This window comes from Rana temporaria, chromosome 4 (assembly GCF_905171775.1).
Source record: "Rana temporaria chromosome 4, aRanTem1.1, whole genome shotgun sequence".
NCBI lineage: Eukaryota > Metazoa > Chordata > Amphibia > Anura > Ranidae > Rana > Rana temporaria.
Window position 1 is genome coordinate 439,208,230 of NC_053492.1, and position 14,300 is coordinate 439,222,529.

At 41.7% G+C, this 14,300-nt stretch overlaps 1 protein-coding gene across 1 annotated transcript in view; it reads right to left on the reverse strand.

Annotated features, from left to right (window-relative positions):
* HHAT (hedgehog acyltransferase) overlaps positions 1–14,300 on the reverse strand; it is a 375,962-nt gene that overhangs the window by 163,272 nt on the left and 198,390 nt on the right. Inside the window, exon 9 of the mRNA XM_040351495.1 lies at positions 10,967–11,002. Coding sequence (XP_040207429.1) covers positions 10,967–11,002 — 36 coding nt within the window. The remainder of the gene's footprint in view (positions 1–10,966; positions 11,003–14,300) is intronic.

Here is a 14,300-nt window from a genome sequence, read left to right on the forward strand (position 1 = left end):
ATGTGCCGGGCGCCTACATTTCCCAGTGTGCATTGCGGCTAAGTCCGCCGCACGGCCTATTGATTTTGACGTGGACGTAAACGACGTAAATCCCTATTCACGGACGACTTACGCAAACGGCGTACAATTTTCAAATTTCAAACGCGGGAACGGCGGCCATACTTAACATTACTATTCCATCTATTTGATGGAATAACTTTAGGCCGCTAATGCGTTACGTAAACGGCATATCTGTACTGCGTCCGCCAGGCGTACGTTCGTGACTAGGCGTATCTACTGATTTACATATTCTACGCCGACCGCAATGGAAGCGCCTCCTAGCGGTCAGCCTAAAAATTACACTTTAGGATACAAGGGTGTAAGATACTTACGCCGCTTGTATCTGAGCCTAATTTAAGCGTATCTGGTTAACAGAATACGCTTAAATTAGCGCTGACGCAAATTCTGACTTAGGCTGACGTATCTACTGATACACCAGCCTAAGTCTCTCTGAATCTGGCTAATGGAGTCTGCCGCTCTTTAGTGTGCTGGCAATATCCTCTCAATGTGTCAGTGACAGAGCCTCCCTTTGGATGGGTTGGCTGTCCTAAAAAACTGCCCCGGGCCTGTTACATTTTTAATGATCCTCTCTTTTTACACCTGAGAATGTATTTTACCAGTGGCCAGCCACATACTTGCTTTTTGTCTGTTTTAGATGTGTGAGAACCACATTTATATATTTTAAGATATACATATCCTATTTCAGAACTGCCAATTCTTTGGGCATGATGATGTGCTCCTTCCCTATATGTTGTCTCCATGACTTCTAGCTGTGGTTTGTCCGCTCACTTCCCATTTCGATCATCGCCAGTTCTCCCTGCAAGCTCACCCAGGGATTCATCCGTCAGTGTATGGTAGGCTTCCCCCTATGTGGGGATACGTTAATGAATATTTATCGTTAGTGAGTAATCATTTATATCAGGGATAAGAAATTAGCGGACCTCCAGCTGTTGCAGAACTACAAGTCCCATGAGGCATAGCAAGTCTCTGACAGCAACAAGCATGACACCCAGAGGCAGAGGCATGATGGGATTTGTAGTTTTGGAACAGCTGGAGGTCCGCTAATTGCATATCCCTGATTTATATACTCGATACTATGTGGTTGAATATACATGCATGTATGGATATTTGTGTATTCTGTATATATTGTAAGTTGTTTCTTTTATTTCAATGGCAGCACCCTTTATAGAGAAAGAAAACCACCGCTCCAGACAAATGCACTTCAGCTGTGAGTATGGTTCAAAACCTGATGGGTGCAGGCAATGCACAAAGCATAAATAAGAGGGAGGAGATGATGGACAGCCGCACTCCAATAAAGTGTAAAAAATGGTGCCTTTTATTCCAGTAAAACGAAAACTACAGCAGCACCCTTTGAATCCCTAAAGAAGCTCCTTTGCGAAACGCATTGGGACTGAACAACTTCCTTTGTTTTTTTTTCTCTTTGTGATATGGACCACATCAGGTCTCTATCACAAATTGTGGATGTCAGGGATGGGCTCAGCCTTCCTTCTCTGAGCTGGCCGTTCAGCTGTCGGCTAATTGCCAGCTCCAATCTCTCCACAGTGACTCACCTGCTCATGATCCTGCTTGTCAGTCCTGCCTACTTAAGCCGTCCAGCTCAGTTGCTCTTTGCTTTTGCCTTGGTCAACATCACAGAGACTATCTCCTGTGTTCCTGTTGAAGACTTGCTTGGCTGACGTTCCTTCTGGCTCCAGATCCTGCTTGATGTTCTACTACGTTTATCTCTGGCTCTCTGGCATTTGTTTTGACTACGCTTACTCTGTTTATCTTTTTATTATTATTATTAAACAAGTGTGATTTAACTGTACTTCGGTCTGATTCATGGTTTCTGACAGTGAAGAACGGAGCGACGATGCCCTTTCGCTCTTTTTGCACCAAATGCAATGTCTCTCCACAACTCTACTTCCGACATCTGCAGATTGCTCACACCTTCACTGGTCAGTTCTCATCTCAGACAATACACCTTAAGTTTATGTATAATTGTTAAATCCACTCTTAGGAAATATTCCTGGGCTGCTGCCTCCCCTAGAGGTCCCTGACATAAGGGATGTGAATTGTGTAAAGGATGTGTGGTATTGGGGTAAGTGGAGCTGCCCTCCAATTAGATAGTAGTATGGGTAGAGATATGGTTAAATCCTTCCATAGGTTAGATAGTAGTATGGGTAGAGATATGGTTAAATCCTTCCATAGGTTAACTTGTAGTATTGTTATTAAATAAGATCCACTTCCTCTTAAGTGACTATATCCAAACTGATAGTGAACCTTCCAAAGTGGTAGTTATAGTTAATAGTTGTGTCAAAGTGAAGCTTGTTGCTGCACGCCAACTATGAAGAGCGAGTCAATGTTCGGGTCGTTCTTCCTGGGGGCAAATCAACAGGGGATATATATACACACTAAGTGGTTGCTACACGTTCAATCCTCCCTTTAATGCTCTTAAGAAGTGATTGAGCCTCAGAGTTTACAATGTTGTGAAAAATAACCTGAAAAATTATCCAAACTAGTGTCACCTTTTAATAGGTGAGTTTACTGAATTGTGATAAATAACTTGGAAAAGTGAGAATAAGTGTTCTGATCCAGAGGCACTCCTCCACACCCTGGATAAATCAGCTTCAACTCTCTATAGCCATCTTCTCATGTTAGCTCTCTCAGATTTCTCTACTCTGCAACAAAAATGGTTACTTGATATCCCGGATATGGACGATGATGACTAGACGGGAATATGGGATGCGCCTTTCAAACAACTGGTCTCTTTAAGAGATCATAAGATACAATTTAAGATATTACATAGGGCTTACTACACTTCTCACAGGCTCCATCGGTTCAGTCCCACTGTCCCTCCATCCTGCTGGCGATATGATAGAGGGGGGGGGGGGGGTTTCCATATCTTTTGGACTTGTCCTGTTATCCAGGTGTACTGGGCAGCTGTGGTGTCCTTCATTGGTCAAATAACTCCGGTCTCACTCACTCTCTCACCTAAAACCTGTTTACTAGGCCTTGTTGAGGGTCTCTCATCTACAAGAACTCTACAAGGACTTCTGTTATTCTACACCAGGAAGGCTATTGCACCAGAATTCCATAAATAGCCGAGCTGCGAGTCAGCGCTATATGGCGCCTGCGCCCGCCGTGTAGAGCTGACTGCGAAGGCGCTATATAGCGCTGACTCGCAGCTTGGCTATTTACGGAAATCTGGTGACGCGCCTTGTGTGACATGGGAACTGTTTCACCAGACGTCAATCATCTAACCCAGGGATAGGAACGCCCAGTCCCGCGGGAATCAGAACCCGGAAGCCGGGGAGAAAATCACAATATAACGGTATGTACGGCGGAAAAAAAAAAGACCTGCATACTGTAAATGTTGTTAGTATCCTGGATGTAATGTTAGAATTTTTTTTTATGGTGAACATGGTGATACATTTTTCTTGAGCTTTTCTTGCGCTAAAGGTGCCAATAATGGCTGACGATCAATTCATATTCTGTTGAATTGATGATTTGAATTGAAAAGTCAAATATAATACAATTCTATTTAAAAATATAAAAATTTAAAAAAAATGTAATTTTTCGGTTTTCAGCCAAGTGCATTCTGCATTTTCGGTTTCAGTTTCGGTACCAAAATTTCCATTCGGTGCACCTCTACTGTTTACCCTTTCTATTTTTTCTTGAACTTCTCCTCTGCGGTTTACTTCAATTTTTAAGGACTACATATCCCATGCTATCTTGTTTTCTGCAAGCAGTTCCTGCACTGACTGGGTCTCCTGAAAATCCTCCACCTCTGTAGTTCAGAAGGCATGCTCTGTAAAATGTGTGCCACAGCAGTGCCTACTCACAGAGAAATCATTGGTTAAACCTTTTCAACACCAAAGAACATTTGAAATAACTTTACAGTCTCAGGGAACCCCTGCTAAAAGTTTCTATATGTACAACTCGTGATACATTAGACCCCTTTCACACTGAGGCGCTTTACAGGCGCTATAGCGCTAAAAATAGTGCCTGTAAAGCGCTGGCAGGACGCTCAAAATAGTCCAGCAAACAGCATCTTTGAGGTACTGTAAGAGCGGTGTATACACTGCTTCTAAAGTGCTACTGGCCATTGCCAAAGCGCCAGCAAAGCTGCGCTTTTAAACCTTTTTCGGCTGTCAGAGGGGTTAAAATCGACACTAAGGTGCCGCTAAAAATTGTGACGCTTTACCGCCGACGTCCGGGGCGGCTCAATGTGAAAGTGCCCTTAGTGTGATAGTCAGTGGGAAGAATGCTCCTTACACTTGTGGTCATTGGGAAGAATAACCCCCTTACAGACAGCTAAAATCAGTGGCAGAAATTGCTAATTGCTCAAGGAACTCCTAGCATCCTAGAGGAACCCTGGAATTGAGAAACCCTGGATTAAGTCATAGATCATAAATGTGTTTATTGTGCTTTTCTGTAGCCTTTAACTATTCTAACCCACATTCCATATATCAACATCCCTCACTACAATGTCCTGTACTAAGGATATACAAAAAATGTCATCCTTGACAGCTAGCAGTCCACGCTTTGTGCAGTTGCTAACTGTCAAACCCTGCTGTAGGGCATCCCTACAACATAGACACTAATTATTCTGTAGTCCAAAATTTCAAAAGCTAATTATACTCTTTGATATAACACAGAAAGCATGCACAGGAAAGCTCTGAATTTCTGACATGATCAATACGCATAATGTGTGTACATTGAACAGGTATAATAAAACACTAAATCAACTGCTGCTAAACTACTAAAGACCTACATCCTTCCTTCACCCCCAAACATGCTCACGGTTTATCTGCTTTCTCACTAACTCTTTCCACACTAGTTCTGACAACTTAACACACATTCCGGAAGGCAAGTCAGGAATAAGTTGTGGAGAAGTTTAAAGCAGGGTTAGGTTATAAAAAAAATCCCCAGCTTTGAATGTCTCACGGAGCTCTGTTCAATCCATCATCCGAAAATGGAAAGAGCATGGCACAACTGCAAACCTACCAAAACTTGGCTGGCCACCTAAACTGACAGGCCGGGCATAGAGAGTATAAATCAGTGAAGCAGACAAAAGGCCCATGGTAACTGGAGGAGCTTCTGAGATTTACAGCTCAGGTGGGAGAATCTGTCCACAGGACAACTATTAGTCATAGACTCCAAAAATCTGGCCTTTATGGAAGAGTGGCAAGAAGAAAGCCATTGTCTAAAGAAAACCATATGAAGTCCCGTTTGCAGTTTGTGAGAAGCCATGCGGGGGGCACAGCAAACATGTGGAAGAAGGTGCTCTGGTTAGATGAGACCAAAATTGAACCATTTGGCCAAAAAGCAAAATGCCATGAGTGGCGGAAAACTAACTCTGCACGTCACCCGGAACACGCCATCCTTGAAACATGGTGGTGGCAGCATCATGTTGTGGGGATGCTTTTTTTCAGCAGGGACAGGGAAGCTGGTCAGAGTTGATGGAAAGATGGATGGAGCCAAATACAAAGCAATCTTAAAGAAAACCTGTTAGAGTCTGCAAAAGACTTGAGACTGGGGCGAAGGTTCACCTTCCAGCAGGACAATGACTCTAAACACACAGCCAGAGCTACATTGGAATAGTTTAGGTCAAAGCATATTTATGTGCTAGAATGGCCCAGTCAAAGTCCTGATCTAAATCCCAATGAAAATCTGTGGCAAGACTTTAAAATTGCTGTTCACAGATGCTCTCCATCCAATCTGACAGAGCTTGAGCTGTTTTGCAAAGAAGAATGGGCAAAAAAAATCCCTTTCTAGATGTACAAAGCTGGAAGGGACATCCCCAAAAAGACTTGCAGCTGTAATTGCAGCAAAAGGTGGTTTTGGAGATATTGACTACAAATGCCACAAATGCCCGCCACAATTTTCACATATTTATTTGAAAAAAAAATTGAAAATCATTTATCATTTTCCTTACACTTCACAATTATGTGCCACTTTGTGTTGATCTATCACATAAAATCCCAATAAAATACTGATTTTGGTTGTAACATGACACAATTTGGAAAATGTCAAGGGGTGTGAATACTTTTTCAAGGCACTGTATATACAGTACAGACCAAAAGTTTGGACACACCTTCTCATTCAAAGAGTTTTCTTTATTTTCATGACTATGAAAATGGTATATTCACACTGAAGGCATCAGAACTATGAATTAACACATGTGAAATTATACATAACAAAAAAGTGTGAAACAACTAAAAATATATTTCATATTCTAGGTTCTTCAAAGTAGCCACCTTTTGCAGCAGACACATCTCTAGAACTGATAAGAGGAGACTGTGTGAATCAGGCCTTCATGGTAGAATATCTGCTAGGAAACCACTGCTAAAGAAAGGCAACAAGCAGAAGAGACTTGTTTGGGCTAAAGAACACAAGGAATGGACATTAGACCAGTGGAAATCTGTGCTTTGGTCTGATGAGTCCAAACTTGAGATCTTTGGTTCCAACCCCTGTGTCTTTGTGCGACGCAGAAAAGGTGAACGGATGGACTCTACATGCCTGGTTCCCACCGTGAAGCATGGAGGAGGAGGTGTGATAGTGTGGGGGTGCTTTGCTGGTGACACTGTTGGGGATTTAATCAAAATTGAAGCAGCGGCATGCTATTCCATCCGGTTTGGGTTTAGTTGGACCATCATTTATTTTTCAACAGGACAATGACCCCAAACACACCTCCAGGCTGTGTAAGGGCTATTTGACCAAGAAGGAGAGTGATGGGGTGCTGCGCCAGGTGACTACCTCTTGAAGCTCATCAAGAGAATGCCAAGAGTGTGCAAAGCAGTAATCAAAGCAAAAGGTGGCTACGTTGAAGAACCTAGAATATGAAATATATTTTCAGTTGTTTCACACTTTTTTGTTATGTATAATTCCACATGTGTTAATTCATAGTTTTGATGCCTTCAGTGTGAATCTACAATTTTCATAGTCATGAAAATAAAGAAAACTCTTTGAATGAGAAGGTGTGTCCAAACTTTTGGTCTTTACTGTATGTGGGCATATCCATTATGGTATGCAATAATAAGAGAGCACATATACAAGGCTGGTCCTCAGTATATTTTACAACACGTGAAGCTGGATGATTGATATATACCTGTACATATGAAGGGCTTTCACCGGACTGAAAATAGAATTTACAATATAATCCTGAGTATTTTAGTAGTTCTATCTTGCCTCTATTCGTGATAGATGTTTTATTTCTCTCTAGCGAAGTTGTTTTAATCATATGTTAAATATGAGATTTAAATGCATCAATACATTTTTGTAAGATCTTTGTAATTATAATGGTGTCAAAAGCTGTTTGTTTCTTATATAGTTGGCGCACATTGAGTGGTTGTTTGAGTCTGAGCCAGGCTTTTATTCTATTTTGTTTAGCTCAGTGATACTTTTGCATTTAAAGTACTGTTGGTGAACATTGAGGTTTTAAAATTGGAGTTGCAGTCTTATGACTGGCATCCCTGCCAAACAGAATATCTAGGTCAGTGACTTCACTATTTTCCACTTCCATTAAGCAATACAGCTTACTCGCCAGACCACCCCATCCTGCACAATAGACATTAATGTTTGAACGATAAGGTTGCCCGACTTTAGGTTTGCTTTAATAATATTGTCCTGTTGCTGACATAACTAATTTCTAAAACCACCAGCAAACTACAGAGTGGAGAAAAGTCCTGGCAGCTGATTGGAACCCCTCCCCCCCCCCCTACATGTGTGATGGGTAACAGAAATGAGCTCAGTGATGTAAATCCAGCAGGAAAAGAGTCAAAAGACTTATATGTTCATTTGTCACTGAGCTGTGTGATGAGACAAGATCAACTTGTAATACAATCCTCCATAGCAGGCTAAGTTATTAAACACTGATTTATGTTTGAAGGCTGAAGCGATTACAAGGCGATCTATCATACTTTTGTAATTACAAAAAAAAAGAAAGAAAAGATTCAGACAAAAAAGGAACTCAAATTCAAGTGCTATTTTAATGGTGTAACCAAAATATGAAATTACAGCAGACAGCAAAAGAGTAGATTTTTCTTACTAAAATACCGGGGACTCGGATTGGTTGTCAGGCATCAAAAACCCAGATGCTGACGCTACAAGGCAGATCACCCCTTATGACAAAGGAAGTATGCCTTGCTTCACCTCTTCTCACCCGCAATCTGCATATAAACTTATTTCAGCTTGATGATGTCACATGCTAACTATACATCAATATACTGTAAATCACCCCTTTGACAGCTACGTAGCTCCACTAAGGCCCTGTACACACGAGAGGATATCCGATGGAAACGGTCCGCCGGACTGTTTCCAGCGGACATTTCTGCTCCCGATTTTGATCTGATGGGCTGTAGACACCATCAGATCAAAATCCCCGCGGAAAACATACACGGTGACGTGGCCGCGCCGTCGCCACGACGATGACGCGGCGACGTGCGCGACCCTGGAAGGTAAATACTTCCACGCATGCGTCGAATCACTTCGACGCATGCGAGGGATGGGGATCGCTTGGACTTATCCGGTGAGTCTGTACAGACGACCGGATCAGTCCGACGGACAGGTTTCCAGCGGATAGATTTCTTAGCATGCTAAGAAATTTTTATCCGCTTGAAAACCGGTCGGCTGGACAAATGTCCGCCGAAAAATGTCCGCTAGGCCGTACACACGACCGGATTTGTCTGCTGGAACTGATCCGCGGATAAATCCCAACGGACAGATCCGGTCGTGTGTACGGGGCCTAAGAGTCAGGAACCAGTCAGTCAGAGTGGTTCCCAATCATGTTATCACTAGGTCAGCTATGATATAATGATAACATGCAGGCTTGTTCCAAAAAAAAAAAAATGGTTTCAGCTTGCAGAGGCCACCTCAGCATATAAATGCCCTTTTTAATGCTTTAATTGTCTAATACAATTATAGTATTAAAAATGCATTCATTTAACCACTTAAAGACCTTAGGTGTTTTTCAGATTTGGTGTTTGCAAGACTAAAGCATTTTTTTCTGCTAGAAAATTACTTAAAACCCCCAAACATTATATATATATATTTTTTTTCGAACACCTTAGAGAATAAAATAGTGGTTATTGCAATACTTTTTGTCACACCGTATTTGCGCAGCGGGCTTACAAGCGCACTTTTTTGGGGAAAAATTCACTTTTTTGAATTAAAAAATAAGACAACAATAAATAAATGATACCCAACATGTCACGCTTAAAAATTGCGCCCGCTCGTGGCATGGCGTCAAACTTTTACCCTTAAAAGTCTCGATAGGCGACGTTTAAAAAATTCTATAGGTTGCATTTTTTGAGCTACAGAGTAGCTCTAGGGCTAGAATTATTGCTATCGCTCTAACGATCGCGGCGATACCTCACTTGTGTGATTTGAACACCGTTTTCATATGCAGGCTCTACTCGCGTATGCGTTCGCTTCTGCGCACGAGCTCGTCGGGACGGGGCGCTTTAAAAAAAAATTTTTTTGTTTTCTTATTTATTTTTATTTATTTTATTACTTTTTACACTGAAATAAAAATAAAAAATAAAATTGATCACTTTTATTCCTATTATAAGGAATGTAAACATCCCTTGTAATAGAAAAAAGCATGACAGGTCCTCTTAAATATGAGATCTGGGGTCAAAAAGACCTCAGATCTCATATTTAGACTTTTAATGCAAGAAAAAAAAAAGAAAAATTGAAACTGTCATTTTTTCAAATGACAAAAAAAAAAATGTCTCTTTAAGACGCTGGGCGGGACTGACGTTTTGACGTCACTTCCGCCCAGCAAAGCTGAGGACAGGTGGGGGCCATCTTGCCCTCACTCAAGTCCTCACCGCTCAGGCTGCAGCATCCGATCTCCTCCGCCGCTACCGACGGCTCCGGTAAGCGGCGGAGGGCGCGGAGGAGCGGCGGGAGGGGGGGGGCCCTCTCCCGACACCGGCGATCTCGCGGCGAATCCGCCGCGGAGACCGCCGTTATCGTTTACACGGCCGCCCGCTGAAAAGATGGATATCTCAGTTGTGGCAGCAGCTGCTGCCGTTACTGAGATATCCATCTTTAAAAAGAGAACGTACATTTACAATACGCGGGTCGGCAAGTGGTTAAAAAGTGTTTAAAAAAGTAAAACATATACCCTTTGAGTTCCATGTTTGCCTCGCTTACAGCTCAGTTTAATGAAGTATAATGCCGCGTACACACGGTCGTTTTTTGTCTTATAAAAAAAACGTCTTTTTTTATCATGAAAAAAAAATACGTTTTTCAAACTTAATTTTTAAAAACGACGTTGCCCACACACCATCGTTTTCTGAAAATGCTCTAGCAAAACGCGGTTACGTACAACACGTACGACGGCACTCTGTTCCATTCAAGCTCGCGTCATAACTTGCTTCTGAGCATGCGCGGGTTTAAAAACGTTGTTTTAAACGTCGTTTTAGCCCACACGCGATAATTTTGTATGACAAAAAACAACATTTTGAAAAACGACATAAAAAATTGAAGCATGTTCAAAAATTTTTTTAGTCGTTTTTTAGAAGACAAAAAACGATGTGAAGCCCACACATTTTTAAATGACGTTTTTAAAAACGTCGTTTTATTTCATCACAAAAAACGACCGTGTGTACGCGGCATTAAGCTCTCCCACAGTTCCTACATACTCACTATGCAGATTTCTAAAATTATACTGACTTACAAATGCCATGAGCAGTTTGCAGCTCATCTATCTGAAGTTGTCGATAGCAGAGTTGCTACCGACAATGGGTCTTGCTAATACAAGATACAGATTGCTAGCTGTAGAGGTGTTATTAGCAGCTTAACTGGAATAAAGCCAAACTCCACCCAAGAGAAGCAAAAACTGTCTGTACCAAGAGGCATTAAGGCTTTTTTCTGTTTAGACTAACGTGCACAATTTTGTAAATGTTTGTCTTACCTTACAAGAAAACGATGGAGACCAACATCAAAACACCTGAAAAAAATAAATCAAATACAATAAGAAGAACGAAAAATAAAAGGTAATCTATCTTCAATATATAAAAAGGCAAATATGGGACTTTAGATTAAATGAAACATTTTCTAAAATAAGTTTATTGGAAAATGGAATGAAGGTACCTTTAGTATTCCTGTGCCTTTAGCAGATATTTGAAACTCCCACTAATGCTGAACAGTAGCCTGTAAGTCAGATCTAAATTTCTATAAAGTGCATCAAAATCCTCAACAAGCAGGATGCCCTTAAAAAAATAATAATCAGCTCCTGTTGCCAACTTTGCCAGATCCTTTCCTGCCTCTTGTGCCTTTCTAATGGCCCATCATTTTGATGGGTGTCCTCACTATCCAATGGTAAGGTGCAGTAGGGGGACCAGGAAGCCAAATGCATACCAGAGTCTCTGCTTAGGGGTTCCCCAGGGCCCTCTATAGAGAACTGGACCCACTGATAGAAACCAGCACGAGGCAGAGTCCTCCAGTGTCCTCAGTACTCCACAATCTTTCCCAGCAACCATAGAAAATGAACAACAGTATCGCACCACACTTAGTCATGCCTACTCAGTGCATTGCAAAGAGAAAAACGTTTCCGAATATCATGAGACTACATCATGTTACCAATCTGAGCATTTGCAGAAATCCCTCCTATGATGCATCTTTAAAATAGGAAACAGAAAAGGATCAGGTCATCTGATCCTAGAAGACAATTATCTATTTTTTAAATTTACATTGGGCCAGCTTGGTATTTATGTGCCACTGAGGACACTGAGATATACTGTAGTGGTATGCTCTACATACAGTCAGTGATGTACCAGGTGCTGTTGTAGTGACTGTTGTAGTGACTTGCTGTCTGTACAGCGAATACACGGAGTCGCTCGCTCCCAAATCTCTGCCATTGCAGCAAATGTTTTGTATATGTTTTAGTAGTTACAAACTGTTCTCTGATTGGATTAGAAGGTGATTACGACATCATCCACCTCTCCTCTTCACCTTGTCACATCAGAGAAAATCTTGTACTTTGTTAAATGGGGGAGTGAGTGTTCAGTGCGTTGCCTGCAGAAGAAATGTGGCTAATCTTGGAATAGTCAGTCAATTTAGTTCAAATTCAAAATAAAGCCGCGCCACAGAACACTGACAAATATATACTCAGGGTCTGATATGAGTCAAGTCCATAAAAACAATCCATAAGAACAGTGAAAATCTTCATTAGATGTAGTTCATGCAGAGGTAAAAAAATCCTGGAAGTTAACACCACCAAAGTGACATGTATCAACACAATGAGTGATCCCTTCACCGAAGATATGAGGCCGCTTACCAGAGGGCAAGCTTCTATGCGCAGTCGGCTATAGCCCCAGCCGCGGCCTTTGTAAACTCACAAGGACGTAGGGGGAGACAGGTCCCAGAAAGGAACCGCCAGGTACACTCTCAGGCTCATCCGATGATAGGAATAGAAAGAAGATTGCACCATAGCAGAATTCCGTATGTAATGTGGCATTTATTAAAACTTAAATGTACTTACAAACGATTAAAAACAGCATGTAAAAACATACGTCACTGTGACGTCACCACGCTAAGGAGAAAGGGCTCCTCGTATCTGCCGGCCGGCATACGTTTTTACATGCTGTTTTTAATCGTTGAAGGGATCACTCATTGTGTTGATACATGTCACTTTGGTGGTGTTAAGGGCCGGATAATGGTTATTTAAAGGGCCACATCTGGCCCTCGGGCCGCAGTTTGGACACCCCTGCCCTACGTCCTTGTGAGTTTACAAAGGCCACGGCTGGGCTATAGCCGACTGCGCATAGAAGCTTGCCCTCTGGTAAGCGGCCTCATATCTTCGGTGAAGGGATCACTCATTGTGTTGATACATGTCACTTTGGTGGTGTTAACTTCCAGGATTTTTCTTACCTCTGCATGAACTACATCTAATGAAGATTTTCACTGTTCTTATGGATTGTTTTTATGGACTTGACTCATATCAGATCCTGAGTATATATTTGTCAGTGTTCTGTGGCGCGGCTTTATTTTGAATTTGGTCTTTGTCTGTGTATCGCACGCCAGCTGCTGCCTATTTTTAGTTTAACTACCTACACATTAGCGCAGTTTTTTGTTTTTCCTTTTGTATATCCAGTCAATTTAGTTGATTGTTTCTTTGGTATATGAACTTTTAGGCAGCCCATACATGAAATCTTCTTATTTCGTTGAACCAGCAGATTGAACAGAAAAAAAAAACTCTGATTCCTCCATTCACACTTTTAAGATGGATGGAGGAATCGCTCCCGCTTTGCTGCTGAATACCCTGAAAAAAAGCTGGCTATAGCTAGCGGCATGGATTGATCAGAAAAAAGCTGCCAGGCTGGTTGTATAGAAGTTGATCGGTAGATCAACTTCTGTAAAACCTGGATGCCCATACATGGATCAAAATGAATCTGTTCCCTGCTAAGCCAGCTGAATTTCAATCCACGTATGGCTGGCTTTAGACTTTGGATATTTTTCTTAAGCCATTTAGTCATGTGTAACCACCATTGGCCTGCTGTTTGGTTTTTAGCCTGTTAATTGAATTCCAGCAGTTTGTCCTTAGGCATTCAAGCGGCTCTCTATATATGATCATTAAAGTGGAATTCCAGGATATCACCAACTAATCTTAAAACTGCTCACACCCAAGTTCTAACAATTATACTAACTTTCCTGTGGAAGAGAAATGCTAGTACTTACCTATTCTCAGGCCCGTCCAGTCAAGTGATCTCCCGTGTCAGCCAGCGCCAGGTACAGGGAAGAGAAGTGAGAGCTCAGAGAACAGCTGAAATGCCTAAGCAATGACTTCACCCAAAGGATTATTATGTCCCATCCATTGTCAGCGCTATCTCCTGTTCCCTAAAGCTGCTGCTAGTTGACATAGGGGAGCTGATCATGTGACCAGACCAGAGTGGGTTTAAAATAGGTAAATACAGTATATGCATCTTTCTTCCACAGGATAGTTATTATAGGTGTTGGAAGTGGGAGCAGATTTAAGATAGATGTATCCTAGAACTCTATTTTAACTATTTGGGGATAATATCTTTGGTTTAATATGATCTGTTATATTTCTGAGCTTGGCTCTTAAAGTGATAAAGTCTAAAGCCTCTTTTTTTTGCTTAAAAATAACAAACATATTATATTTACTTGCGCTGAGTAATGATTTTGCACAAAGCAGCCCAGATCATCCCCTTCTCAGATCCTTTTTGGAGCTCCTGGCCCCTCCCACCTGACGAGTGCCCCGCACCCTGGCCCCTGCCTCCTGACGA